At 42.8% G+C, this 13,939-nt stretch overlaps 1 protein-coding gene across 1 annotated transcript in view; it reads left to right on the top strand.

The window, feature by feature from the left end:
* Positions 1-13,939, top strand: part of LOC121873741 (irregular chiasm C-roughest protein-like) — a 137,669-nt gene that overhangs the window by 76,138 nt on the left and 47,592 nt on the right. Inside the window, exon 7 of the mRNA XM_042377445.1 lies at positions 3,803-3,930. Coding sequence (XP_042233379.1) covers positions 3,803-3,930 — 128 coding nt within the window. The remainder of the gene's footprint in view (positions 1-3,802; positions 3,931-13,939) is intronic.

Below are 13,939 nucleotides of genomic sequence, written 5' to 3'. Positions count from 1 at the left end.
GTGGGGGGGGGAGAGAAGGTTAATGTGAGAGAATTATAAGAGAAAGATGAGATAAAGGAAGAGAGGACATGAGAAGACAATGAAGGAGAGAGAAATGAGGGGAGGAGGAGGATGAGAGTAGAGAGAGAGAGGTGAAGGTGAGGAGAGACATAGAGAGAAAAAGAGAGGGGATAGAAGATGTAAGAGAGATAGAGAGAGGGTGAAAGGGAGGTGTAAGGAGAGAGAGAGAGAGGAGGTAAGAGGAATAGGAAAGGAAACAGAGGATCAAGAGAGAGATGGAGAAGGAGGGGAGAGAGGGTGAGAGAAATGGAAAAAAGAGAGAGAAAGAGGTAGAAGAGGATGAGGGAAGGGTGAAAGGTAATAACGGTGGAATGAGAGGAAGGAGAGAGGATGTGAGGGAGGGAGCATGTAAGAGGAGATGGAGGGATAAAGAGAGGGGTGATTGGAGGGGAAAAGGGGGAGGGGAGGAGGTGAGAGGAAGAGGGGAGAGGTGAGAGGAGAGGGGAGGGGGTGAGGGAAGGGGGTAGGGGGTGAGAGGAAGGGGGGGAGGGGATGAGGAAGGTAGGGGGGGAGAGGAGGAAGGGGGTAGGGGTGAGGAGGAAGGGGAGGGATGAGAGGAAGGGGTAGGGGTGAGAGGAGGGTAGGGGGTAGAGAAGGGGTAGGGGGCGAGAGGAAGGGGGTAGGGGTAGAGGAAGGGGGTAGGGGCGGAGAGGAAGGGGGAGGGGGGTTAGAGGGTTCAGTAAAGCAGCCAGGTGAAAATATATGTACAGAGAGCTAAGTGGGTAAAACCTGAATACAGGGTATATAGGGGAGGAGGAGTTTTGTGTGTGTGTGTGTGTGTGTTTGTGTGCTTGTGTTTGTATGTGTGTTTGTTTGTTTGTGTATGTGTGTGTGTGTTTCTGTTTGTATATGTGTGGTTTGTGTGATGTGTGTATTGTGTTCGTCAATTGTTGAGTGCATGTGTTTGCGTGATCCTGCCTCTTATTGTCAGTCAAATTGTTTGTCTATTCTGTCTGTCTGTCTGTCTGTCTGTCTGTCTGTCTGTCTGTCTGTCTGTCTGTCTGTCTGTCTGTCTCCTCACTCATTATTTCTTCCTCATCACCTCCCTCCCTCACCTCACAATCCCCCCTCACCTCACAATCCTCCTCCTTCCCACTCCCGGATCTCACCTAATCATGCAATGTTACGACCGTACTACAGTTTTCCCTCATTTAAGTTTCCATTGGACGAAGAAATCATGCAACGCCGCTGCTAGACGTGTTTAAGTACCTCCCTGCACGACAATTTCCTGGATCTTTCATTAAAATCTTCAACATCGAGAAATTAAAAATACGAGTTTAATGAGCTGCCAGAGCATAAAAAAATAACACGGAAAGAGATGTCTGAGGAGGAAGTGGCAGGAATAAATACTGCCAAAGAACACGGACTCTCAATTGACTTCACAATGGCCCCCGTCAGATGAAAGATTTTCCAAGAGACAACTCGACAAATAGCTCACCTGGGATCTTACTTTACACATTTGTTGTTATTTAAGTTTTTAATTTGAATTTTTATATGTAGTATGTGTGTTTGTAATATGCGCTGTCTCCTCCCCTCTTCCATATCTGTACCTGGACTTTTCTGCGGCATCTACATGTAATCTGTTTGATCTGGGTAGCCACTCTTTCCTATTTGATCGTGATAACTTCTTTCATTTCTTTCACATTGCTTTCATTTCATTCATTGTCTTTTTTTATTTATTTTTATATTCTTTTTTTATTTATTTCATGTTTCTTCCATTTCTTTCATAATCTTTTTTTTTTTATAGTCTTTCTTTCATTTACTTCATATTCTTTTCATTTCTTTCATATTTATTCTTATATAATTATCACTTCTCCCAAATACCTTTCACATTTAATTTTCACAATATATCTTTCATATCTTATCTTTTAATGGTATTCTTTTCTATTCCTTCATTCAGGACATTTCTTTCATTTCTATTATTTCATTCTCGTTTCGTAATCATTATTTCATATTTCCTTTATTTTATATGTCATTAATAACACTTCTCTCGTATCGGTATTGAACGAGTTTATCTGCCGTTGCAGAGAGAGAGAGAGAGAGAGAGAGAGAGAGAGAGAGAGAGAGATATTCTGTTCTAGGTATTGGTTGAGAATATTGTCTCATTGCGATAATTGAGAAATACTGTCTCCCCCACACAACCACATGTGAAGAAATGTGTTTCTCTACCACTGCCGAGGGATAATCCACACACACACACACACACACACACACACACACACACACACACACACACACACACACACAACACACACACACTATAATATAATTCCTCTCTCTCTTTCTCTGCTGTTGAAAGAGATACGTCTTTTCTCAACCGTGACAAGACACCGAGATATTGTTATCAGCGAGGACAAGAGCAAGAAGACAGATGTCTGAGAGAGAGAGAGAGAGTGTGTGTGGGGGGGTGCCCTGGAGTACCGGACACTTATTATTTACCTTCTGAACTAAAGTTACCGCGAGAAGAAAAAAAAATGTGTTTAAAAATAAGTTTCAAGAGGAGAGTTGCTGGTGCTGGAAAACTTATGTGTGTGTTTGTGTTTGTGTTTGTCCAGTCCAGAGAGCCTCCTTGATGCATTCGTTTGTATGTTGTTTGGACTTTCTTTGGGGGGGGGGGTTTCATTTATCTCTTGGTCCTTGTTTATTTAAGTTTCTTGTTTATCTTCTGTTCAGTCCTTCGTTATTTAAAAATTCTCTCTCTCTCTTTCCTACCCTTCTCTGCTAATCCAGCCTTGTGTTTTTCGTATGTTTCTTTAACTTGTATAAGAAGATCTAAGATGGGATTCATTTAATTAAACGAAACATAATCAGGTTTCCTTTTTTAATAATAATAATAATAATAAACTCACTCCTCTGGGGCTAAATTATCGTACTCTTCTGGGGCTAAATTATCGTACTCTTCTGGGGCTAAATTATCGTACTCTTCTGGGGCTGAATTATCGTATTGTACGGAGCTATGTACAGTACTCTGCGGGTGTAAAAGATATTGTACTTGACCAGAATAGCACTGCGGCGACGGTGTATGGGCCTGCAGTGTAGGAGTAAATCCCTCCTTCCATTTCTCAAGTCACAGTCGGACAATTTGCAGGACAAAGCGCCTCAGTTCCGTAGTTTCTCCAAGTATTTGCTTTTAATTTCATGTCGTGAGTGAACTCTTTGCCCGGGGGATGGAAAAGGCGACCTCAAAGACCTAGTGTACTGTGTGTGTATACAGCTGGCTACGAAGGAGACTGGAAAGGGCAAAATAAGGGTGAAACGGCGCGTACTGACATTTTCGGGGAGTTTAAAGACTTAGTTGGTGTTTCGTAATGATGATGATAGTGTTGATAATAATAATGATGATGATGATGATAATAATAATAATGAAAGTACAGCCCTATAGTTAAAGGGCACATTAGGATTAGGGCCCATTATGCCTTAAGTCCATTATGAGTGGACAACTAGGACTGGAGACTATTAGAGCTGGAGCCCATTAGGACAGGCGCCTCATTACAACTGGGGCCCATTTGATCTCTCTCTATGGGGCATTTTAAGTATTAAGTATGATCTGCTCCTAGGATACAATTATCCCCGTTATTATAAATTGCCTCAGAAAAATTATGTAAAATGGAATCAAATTACTGTTTATTTATTTATTTTTCTTAATGTTTTTGTTGTTTTATTATTGGTATGAATAACAAATCTATCTATATCTGTCTGTCTGCACCCTAGCTAATCTCCAACCCTCTGCCTCATCCCCTAGGGTGCGGCGCTACCCAGACGTGGAACCAAGAACCCACCCGGACGGAGGTGAACCCCGGGGGTAACGTGGTACTGGCGTGTAAGGTGTACAACAAGCAAGGCACCTGTTCCTGGCAGAAGGATGGCAAGGTGAGTCCACACCTTTTGTTACCAGGTGCTTCAGGTGACGGGGTTAAGTGTTGTTTACTGGATTTTAGGTGCTTCAGATGCCAATTAAGGTGCTAGTTTAAGGTGCTTCTGGTGCCACGAGTATTAGGGACTGTTTAGTAAGTCTTAGTTATTTCATTTGCCTTAGATTTTAGGCACTGTTCATTAGGCTGTAGGCCAGGTGCTAGTTAAAGTGCTTCAGGTACTAGTTTACTAAGGTTAGGTGCTTCAGGTACTTACTTTACTCATGTTAGGTGCTTCAGGTACTACTTTACTCAGGTTAGGTGCTGCAGGTACCACTTTACTCATGTTAGTGCTTCAGGTACTAGTTTACAATGGTTAGGTGCTTCAGGTACTAGTTTACTAAGGTTAGGTGCTTCAGGTACTAGTTTACTAAGGTTAGGTGCTTCAGGTACTAGTTTACTAAGGTTAGGTGCTTCAGGGTACTAGTTTACTAAGGTTAGGTGCTTCAGGTACTAGTTTACTAAGGTTAGGTGCTTCAGGTACTAGTTTACTAAGGTTAGGTGCTTCAGGTACTAGTTTACTTGCTGTTAGGTGCTTCAGGTACTAGTACTAAGGTTAGGTGCTTCAGGTACTAGTTTACTAAGGTTGTGCTTCAGGTACTAGTTTACTAAGGTTAGGTGCTTCAGGTACTAGTTTGTTGGGTAGTTAAGTTAGGTGCTCAGGATAGTTTACTGGTTAGGTGCTTCAGGTACTAGTTTACTAAGGTTAGGTGCTTCAGGTACTAGTTATAAGGTTAGGTGCTTCAGGTACTAGTTTACTGTGTAGGTGCTTCGTACTAGTTTACTTAGGTTAGGTGCTTCAGGTACTAGTTTACTAAGGTTAGGTGCTTCAATGCACTTAGTTTACTGTTAGTGCTTAGTACTAGTTTACTGGTGTTAGGTGCTTCAGGTACTAGTTTACTAGGTTAGTGCTTCAGGTACTAGTTTACTAGGTTAGGTGCTTCGTACTAGTTTAATAAGTTAGGTGCTTCACGTACTAGGTTTACTGTTAGGTGCTCAGGTACTAGTTTACTAAGGTTAGGTGCTCAGGTACTAGTTTACTAAGGTTAGGTGCTTCAGGTACTAGTTACTAAGGTTAGGTGCTTCAGGTACTAGTTTACTAAGGTTAGGTGCTTCAGGACTAGTTTAATAAGGTTAGGTGCTTCAGGTACTAGTTTACTAAGGTTAGGTGCTTCAGGTACTAGTTTACTAAGGAGGTGCTTCAGGCAATTAGTTATCAAGGTTAGTGCTTGTGCTGTTTACTAAGGTTAGGTGCTTCAGGTACTAGTTTACTAAGGTTAGGTGCTTCAGGTACTAGTTTACTAAAGTTAGGTGCTTCAGGTACTAGTTTACTTGCTAAGGTAGGGTGCTTCAGGTACTAGTTTTACTAAGGTTAGGTGCTTCGAGTCTAGTTTACTAGTTAGGTGTCAGGTACTAGTTTACTAAGGTTAGTGCTTCAGGTACTAGTTTCATTGGTTAGGTGCTTAGGTAGTACAGTTTACTGTTTGGTGCTTCAGGCACTATTTACTAAGGTTAGGTGCTTCAGGTACTAGTTTACTAAGGTTAGGTGCTTCAGGTACTAGTTTACTAAGGTTAGGTGCTTCAGGTACTAGTTTCCTTAAGGTTAGGTGCTTCAGGTACTTAGTTTACTAAGGTTAGGTGCTTCAGGACTAGCTATTGGGTTAGTGCTTGGTACTAGTTTACTAAGGTTAGGTGCTTCAGGTACTAGTTTACTAAGGTTAGGTGCTTCAGGTACTAGTTTACTAAGGTTAGGTGCTTCAGGTACTAGTTTAATAAGGTTAGGTGCTTCAGGTACTAGTTTACTAAGGTTAGGTGCTTCAGTACTAGTTTACTAGGTTAGGTGCTTCAGGTACTAGTTTACTCAGGTTAGTGCTTCAGGTACTAGTTTACTAAGGTTAGGTGCTTCAGGTACTAGTTTACCTGGGTTAGGTGCTTCAGGTACTAGTTTACTAATTGGGTGCTTCAGGTACTAGTTTACTAGGTTAGGTGCTTCAGGTACTAGTTTACTAAGGTTAGGTGCTTCAGTACTAGTTTATAAGGTTAGGTGCTTCAGGTACTAGTTTACTAGGTTAGGTGCTTCAGGTACTAGTTTACTAAGGTTAGGTGCTTCAGGTACTAGTTTACTAAAGTTAGGTGCTTCAGGTACTAGTTTACTAAGGTTAGGTGCTTCAGGTACTAGTTTACTAAGGTTAGGTGCTTCAGGTACTAGTTTACTAAGGTTAGGTGCTTCAGGTACTAGTTTACTAAGGTTAGGTGCTTCAGGTACTAGTTTACTAAGGTTAGATGCTTCAGGTACTAGTTTAATAAGGTTAGGTGCTTCAGGTACTAGTTTACTAAGGTTAGGTGCTTCAGGTACTAGTTTACTAAGGTTAGGTGCTTCAGGTACTAGTTTACTAAGGTTAGGTGCTTCAGGTACTAGTTTACTAAGGTTAGATGCTTCAGGTACTAGTTTAATAAGGTTAGGTGCTTCAGGTACTAGTTTACTAAGGTTAGGTGCTTCAGGTACTAGTTTACTAAGGTTAGGTGCTTCAGGTACTAGTTTACTAAGGTTAGGTGCTTCAGGTACTAGTTTACTAAGGTTAGATGCTTCAGGTACTAGTTTAATAAGGTTAGGTGCTTCAGGTACTAGTTTACTAAGGTTAGGTGCTTCAGGTACTAGTTTACTAAGGTTAGGTGCTTCAGGTACTAGTTTACTAAGGTTAGGTGCTTCAGGTACTAGTTTACTAAGGTTAGGTGCTTCAGGTACTAGTTTAATAAGGTTAGGTGCTTCAGGTACTAGTTTACTAAGGTTGGGTGCTTCACGTACTAGTTTACTAAGGTTAGGTGCTTCAGGTACTAGTTTACTAGGTTAGAGTGCTTCAGGTACTAGTTTACTAAGGTTAGGTGCTTCACGTACTAGTTTACTAAGGTTAGGTGCTTCAGGTACCTAGTTTACTAGGTTAGGTGCTTCAGGTACTAGTTTACTAAGGTTAGGTACTTCAGGTACTAGTTTAATAAAGTTAGGTGCTTCACGTAGGTTTACTAAGGTTAGGTACTTCACGTACTAGTTTACCTAAGGTTAGGTGCTTCAGGTACTAGTTTACTAAGGTTAGGTGCTTCAGGTACTAGTTTACTAAGGTTAGGTGCTTCAGGTACTAGTTTACTAAGGTTAGGTGCTTCAGGTACTAGTTTACTAAGGTTAGGTGCTTCAGGTACTAGTTTACTAAGGTTAGGTGCTTCGGGTACTAGTTTACTAAGGTTAGGTGCTTCAGGTACTAGTTTACTAAGGTTAGGTGCTTCAGGTACTAGTTTACTAAGGTTAGGTGCTTCAGGTACTAGTTTAATAAAGTTAGGTGCTTCAGGTACTAGTTTACTAAGGTTAGGTGCTTCAGGTACTAGTTTACTAAGGTTAGGTGCTTCAGGTACTAGTTTACTAAGGTTAGGTGCTTCAGGTACTAGTTTACTAAGGTTAGGTGCTTCACGTACTAGGGTTATGAAATACTATTCACTAAGAGTTTGTCCACCGCCATGTAACCAAAACTTTTCCATTCAGTCTTTTATTTTACGAGTTACGTCCACACAAACTGCAGGTGTTTGTCTGTCTGTACGCTTATGTCAACACACACACACACACACACACATTCTTTACCTATCCTTTGGTGGTACATTTCAATAGTTATACATATATTATTGTGTTTTCCTACTTACCTGGGAGCCAATCTTCCAATCTACACAGGTGAGGAAGATTGACAAATAATGAACGGATTCCGATACTCCTTGTAATGCATTAATCTCGGCCTCAGGGGAGAACTTTGTGGTAGAGATTGTGTACAAGTTGAGGGGGATTTATACGAGAAAGCTTTGGTGTGTGTGTGTGTGTGTGTGTGTGTGTGTGTGTGTGTGTGTGTGTGTGTGTGTGTGTGTGTGTGTGTGTGTGTGTGTGTGTGTGTGTGTGTGTGTGTGTGTGTGTGTGTGTGTGTGTGTGTGTGTGTGTGTGTGTGTGTGTGTGTGTGTGTGTGTGTGTGTGTGTGTGTGTGTGTGTGTGTGTGTGTGTGTGTGTGTGTGTGTGTGTGTGTGTGTGTGTGTGTGTGTGTGTGTGTGTGTGTGTGTGTGTGTGTGTGTGTGTGTGTGTGTGTGTGTGTGTGTGTGTGTGTGTGTGTGTGTGTGTGTGTGTGTGTGTGTGTGTGTGTGTGTGTGTGTGTGTGTGTGTGTGTGTGTGTGTGTGTGTGTGTGTGTGTGTGTGTGTGTGTGTGTGTGTGTGTGTGTGTGTGTGTGTGTGTGTGTGTGTGTGTGTGTGTGTGTGTGTGTGTGTGTGTGTGTGTGTGTGTGTGTGTGTGTGTGTGTGTGTGTGTGTGTGTGTGTGTGTGTGTGTGTGTGTGTGTGTGTGTGTGTGTGTGTGTGTGTGTGTGTGTGTGTGTGTGTGTGTGTGTGTGTGTGTGTGTGTGTGTGTGTGTGTGTGTGTGTGTGTGTGTGTGTGTGTGTGTGTGTGTGTGTGTGTGTGTGTGTGTGTGTGTGTGTGTGTGTGTGTGTGTGTGTGTGTGTGTGTGTGTGTGTGTGTGTGTGTGTGTGTGTGTGTGTGTGTGTGTGTGTGTGTGTGTGTGTGTGTGTGTGTGTGTGTGTGTGTGTGTGTGTGTGTGTGTGTGTGTGTGTGTGTGTGTGTGTGTGTGTGTGTGTGTGTGTGTGTGTGTGTGTGTGTGTGTGTGTGTGTGTGTGTGTGTGTGTGTGTGTGTGTGTGTGTGTGTGTGTGTGTGTGTGTGTGTGTGGAGAGAGAGAGAGTTAGTTAGTTCTTGGTTGTTGTTCGGTCTGTTTCCTGTGGCTTTCCACACTTATCTTTCACCAACAATTCTCTCCCTCTTGTCTCTATCTCTCTTTATCTCCTCCCCGTCTTGGAGTTTCTGTTTCCCCTTGTTCCACCCTGCGTAAAATGTGCTGACTGGAGGATGGCTTAGATAGATAGATAGATAAATAGATAGATCGATAGATAGATAGATAGATAGATAGATAGATCTCAACAACATCCTCACCTGAAATTGGTGTGTCCTTTTTAGACAGAATTGTAATAATTACCCCCGGTGAGTCACAGGTCATTTGGATTCGTTATACTGCGGGCCGGTCAGGAGTTGGAAACACGGAAAATCATGAAACTATTACACGTCTCTACCTGCCTGCGACCTTGACCCTTGACCTCATTTAATTGTTTCTTATTTATTTATTTATTTATTCTGGTGCCATCGTTCACCTCACCTTTCACTGAGGGTCTTACCTACGCCCTCTCTAATTTTTGTGCAGCATTTATTTATTTTGTTTCGTGAAGATAATTTTTTCGGGAAATAATTAACTGAAGTTGCGATTTGTTTTCGCTGTTTGTTGTTGTTGTTGTTTTTTAGCCGGAAATTCCCGTGAAAATAATGCAATGTTTTCGTGTCAAGTTCCTCCCCTCCCCCTCCCTCCACCCTATCAAGGTCCTAACTCCCAATAATAATTATACAAAACCTAACCAGATTTACAGTATAGCGTATTTCAAACCCGTAATTAACTTACCCTTACCAGATCCGACTATACCTCGTTGTCTCGCCGGGGGAAAACCACAGTTCCTCTCGTTTCTCTTGATCGTGTGTTGTTCCCGAGCTATAGGCGGATTTATACCCAACTTGTGGTTAGTGTTGGCTTCTGTAGATTCCTTCGTGTGGGTTTATGTACGTATACCTGTTTATTGTTTTGTGTGTGTGTGTGTGTGTGTGTGTATCATGGGTGTACATGTATAGTTGTGTATTGTGTGTACCCGTATAGTGTTTAAAAAAATTGTACATAAGATGTGTACCTATTACTGTATGTTTGTATGTGTATGTGTGCACATGTTCTCCAATAAGTAAGTGACCTAACCTCCCTCCCCCCCCCCCACAGTTATATCTTCTTTAATGGCATTCCCTACTTTACTCTGCCAGCTACAATGAAATTATACCACTTTATGTCCCCCGGCGACCTCCAGGCTCTGTTTGTCCCGAGGTTGTGTCCAATTTTATCCCTCCTCACCCCTTCCTCTTCCCCTCCTTTTCCCCTCCCCTCCACTCCTCTCCTCACCCATTCCTCACCCCACCCCTCCTCGCCCCAACCCACCCCACCCTTCCTTCCTTCCTTCCCTCCTTCCTTCCTTCCTTCCTTCCTTCCTTCCTTCCTTCCTTCCTTCCCTCCCTCCCTCGGACGTGAAGAGTAGGAAAATGTAACTGTCCACCATCTGTCTGTAATTAAAGATCACCTAACCCAGGGGTATCAAACTCATGGCCCGCGGGCCAAATGTGGCCCTTGGGATGGTCAGGTGTGGCCCGCGGGATGACGGTAAAATTTATCATCCCGTGAAATTATGAAAAAAATAGATAAAATCATGTTTATTTAGTAAAATGAATTTTACATACTTAAGATCAGACAAACCCAAATGAGGTATTCCTGGTAAGCCAGGTAAGGCAATGTGTGAAGCTGTAAACTTCAATCCTGCAAATATGTGATATAGCACCTGTGTTGGCCCTGAAGAGGGTAACTAAAATAAGAATTGGCCCTCGAAAGGTATTGAGTTTGACATCACTGACCTAACCTAACCTAGCCAAACCAAACCAAACCTAACTTAACTCCCCCAGGTAACGTTAGGGCAGTGGTTCTCAACCTTTCCACTCCATTCCCCCCTTGAGGAATTTTCAACATCCTCGTGGCTCTTCATTCCCCCACAAATAATGTTGAAAAATAAAATGCACAATATATGGTTCAGAGACAATACACTAAACTATTTTCGTGATTGTATCCCAGGCCAGACTGAGATCATTCGGTCCTATCACCACTTGCAAAGGGATGACTCACGGACACGTACTGAACAAGTCAGTTCAGCAGCTGGGTCCAGCGCCTGTCACACAGACAGGGACTGGACCTGTGAAATCTTAAATAATCCGCAAAAAAAAAAAAAAATAAATTAGCACCAGAGTATGTAAATATTAAAATTGTATTGTCGTTATGATTAAACAAAATGACAAAACAAGAATGAAAATTCTCTTCTGTCAAGTCAAAATAAGTAATACAAGTTTTGTTTAATTCAGATTCCCAACATTATTTGGAAACGTACAATTTATAACAGCTCGCCGTGGCTCCCCTAAATTCTTGCCGTGGCTCCCTTGGGGGCCATGGCCCCCAGGTTGAGAACCACTGCGTTAGGGTGTTTAATATTCAGGTGAAATAAGCTAGGGTGTCTAATTTTCAGGTGTCCCGTAATTACTAATCTCCGTAGACACAGTTGATTTTTTCTTCCGTTTCCTCGATATTAGCTGCTTGTAGGTATGTATGGGGGTTCGGTTAGGGTAGGTTAGGTTGGGTTAGGTTGGGAAGTGAGGGTAGGTTAGATTAGGAAGTGATGGTATGGTAGGTTAGGGTAGGGTAGGTTAAGAGGTTGGGTTAAACATGAATAGGTTAGTTTAAATTTGGATGGGTCAGGTTAGTTTAAGTTAGATTTGGTTAAATTAAGAAAAAGTACAGACTTGGAAAGGGGCAAAGGAAATAGCTGTAATTATGAAAAGGAGAGAGAGAGAGAGAGAGAGAGAGAGAGAGAGAGAGAGAGAGAGAGAGAGAGAGAGAGAGGTTGGACTGAGAAAAAAGTGAAAGAGCGAGAGAGAGGGGGAACCTTATGTTTAGCATAATTACCATACAGGTGTGCCCAGGTGGAGAGATAGGCCAACATCACCCTGCTCAGGTTACCGTGGATTATCACAAAGTTTGGGATTAAGTCACCTCTGTTTGTCAGCCTAGGTGAGGGGGCTAGAGGAAGAGCGAGGGATGAGGGAAGGAATGGGTGAGGGGGACGTGAAGGGAGGGGAAAGGGGCGGGAAGGGAGGGGAAGGGGCGGAAGGGAGGGAAGGGGCGTGGGAATGGAGGGAAGGGGCGTAGAAGGGAGGGGAGGGGTGTGGAAGGGAGGGGAGGGGCGTGGAAGGAAAGGATAGGTAAGGTATGGGTGGAGGGGCGTGGGTGAGGGGGCGTGGAAGGGAGTGGGAGGTAAAGTATGAGGGAGAGGGGCAAGGGAGATAAAAGAGGGGGGGAGAGCGAGGAAGGAAAGGGGAGGTGGAGAGACGATAAGTATGAGAGGTGGGGGAAGAAGAGTAAGAAAGAAGGAAGCAAGCGGTTGAGAGGAGGAAGGAAGGAAGGAAGTGATCGTGGAAGAGGAGGACAATAATGGAAAGGAACAGGGAAAGAAGGGGAACTGGACCAGCTGTGAGGGACGGAGGAACTCACAGATGGTTCAGCTTGTTGTGTTCTTGCCAGCTGGTACCCCACGCCTTCACCACCACCTGACCTTCATCCACTTACCTGATCCGTCCACGACCTGTCACGACCTACCATGACCCCACACGACCTCCCACGACCTGTCACGACCTACCATGACCCTACACGACCTCCCACGACCCCTCACGACCCATTACGATTTCCCCCACAATATGGAAGGAAGATTTGGATATCACCAACTAAGGTGCTTCCCTTCGTACCCTCCCTCCCTCCCTCCCTCCCTGCTGGTTTTTTTTCTGCCTCCCTGATGATACTTTGTCTCCCTGTTAACTCTTTCCTTCAGATTAATCTTTCCTCCCTTCACCCTTTTTCTCCATTCTTCATTTATTCCCTCCTCTTACCCTCCCTTAATCACTCTTTTTCCTCTCCTTCCTCTCTCACAGGTTTATCTCTCTCTCTCTCTCTGTGTGTGTGTGTGTGTGTGTGTGTGTGTGTGTGTGTGTGTGTGTGTGTGTGTTAAGCCATTCCCCCTCTGTCTTCTACCGTTTTCTTTCGCCATATTCCTCGCCTTGTTTTCTGTTGTTTTCTCCCATCTTTGTTGACCTCCTATACTTCTCTCTTAGTATCTCCTTCCTCCTCTCTCACCTCCTTCCTCCTCCTCCACTTTCACTTCCTCCTTCCTTCTCCACTTCACCTCCTCCTTCCTCTTCTACCTCCTCCTCCACCTCCTTCTCCTCACTTCTTTAGCCTTCCCTCATTATCCTCCTCACTTTCCCCTCCTCATCTTAGTTCTCCCTCTCCTTATGCTTTTCCCCCCTTCCCTTCTCCAATGCATTCTCCTCATCCGCCTCCACTGTCTCTACTCACGTCTCTCCCTCCTCATCCCCTCACCTCCCTCCCCCCTCACACTCCCCGGCCAGTCAACCCCTTTCTCAAAATCTTCTTTCGCTGACCCATACATCTTAACTTTTTCATGGGCCGATTTTTCCCTGTTGCTCCTGTCTGTTAGTCCCCCCACGCCATGTTGTCTGTCTGTTCTCTGTTTGTATATTTTGTCTTATTTGTTATCTGTTGACTGAATGTCTGTATCTCTTGTGTGTTGACTAGCCTGTGTTCTGTAAAGACCTTATTGCTGTTAATATTGTCGCCAACTTACCCTTTAGTTTTTATGCTGTATTGATTATATTAATAATAATAACAATACTGATAATAATAATAATAATAATAATAATAATAATAATAATAATAATAATAATAATAATAAAAAGTTTATTATTGAAACAACAACATCAGCAGCAACGACACCAACAACAACAACTGGAAAGAATAATTGAAATTTATGAAGGTAATTTCAGCCATTATATTTGTATTAAAGAACTGGGCTCGTGCGTGACTGTTTTACATATTGCTTTCCATCAAAAAAAAGATGAGTAATTGTTAGTTGATTAGTTAGCTAAATTTAGTTAGTTAGTTTGCTATAGTTTGTTTGTTATAGTTAGTTATAATTAGGTAGTTTTAGTTGGTTAGGTGAATAGTAAGTTATAATTAGTTATTGTTTGCTAGATAGCTAAGTTAGTTAGTAAGGTGAATTAGCCTGCCATTGTTCGTGGTTGGAAAAATATTCTGAAAGATAAATTGGACGATTTTTTTTAATGTGATTGTGTGTACATTTACTAAGTTGATGGCCGCTGGCTTAATGTACATTGATCGTGGGGTAGGGTTGGTGTACACGA

The sequence above is a fragment of the Homarus americanus genome, unplaced genomic scaffold (genome assembly GCF_018991925.1).
Source record: "Homarus americanus isolate GMGI-L3 unplaced genomic scaffold, GMGI_Hamer_2.0 scaffold27042, whole genome shotgun sequence".
Taxonomy (NCBI): Eukaryota; Metazoa; Arthropoda; class Malacostraca; order Decapoda; family Nephropidae; genus Homarus; species Homarus americanus.
This window is presented reverse-complemented; position numbering and strand designations above follow the sequence as displayed.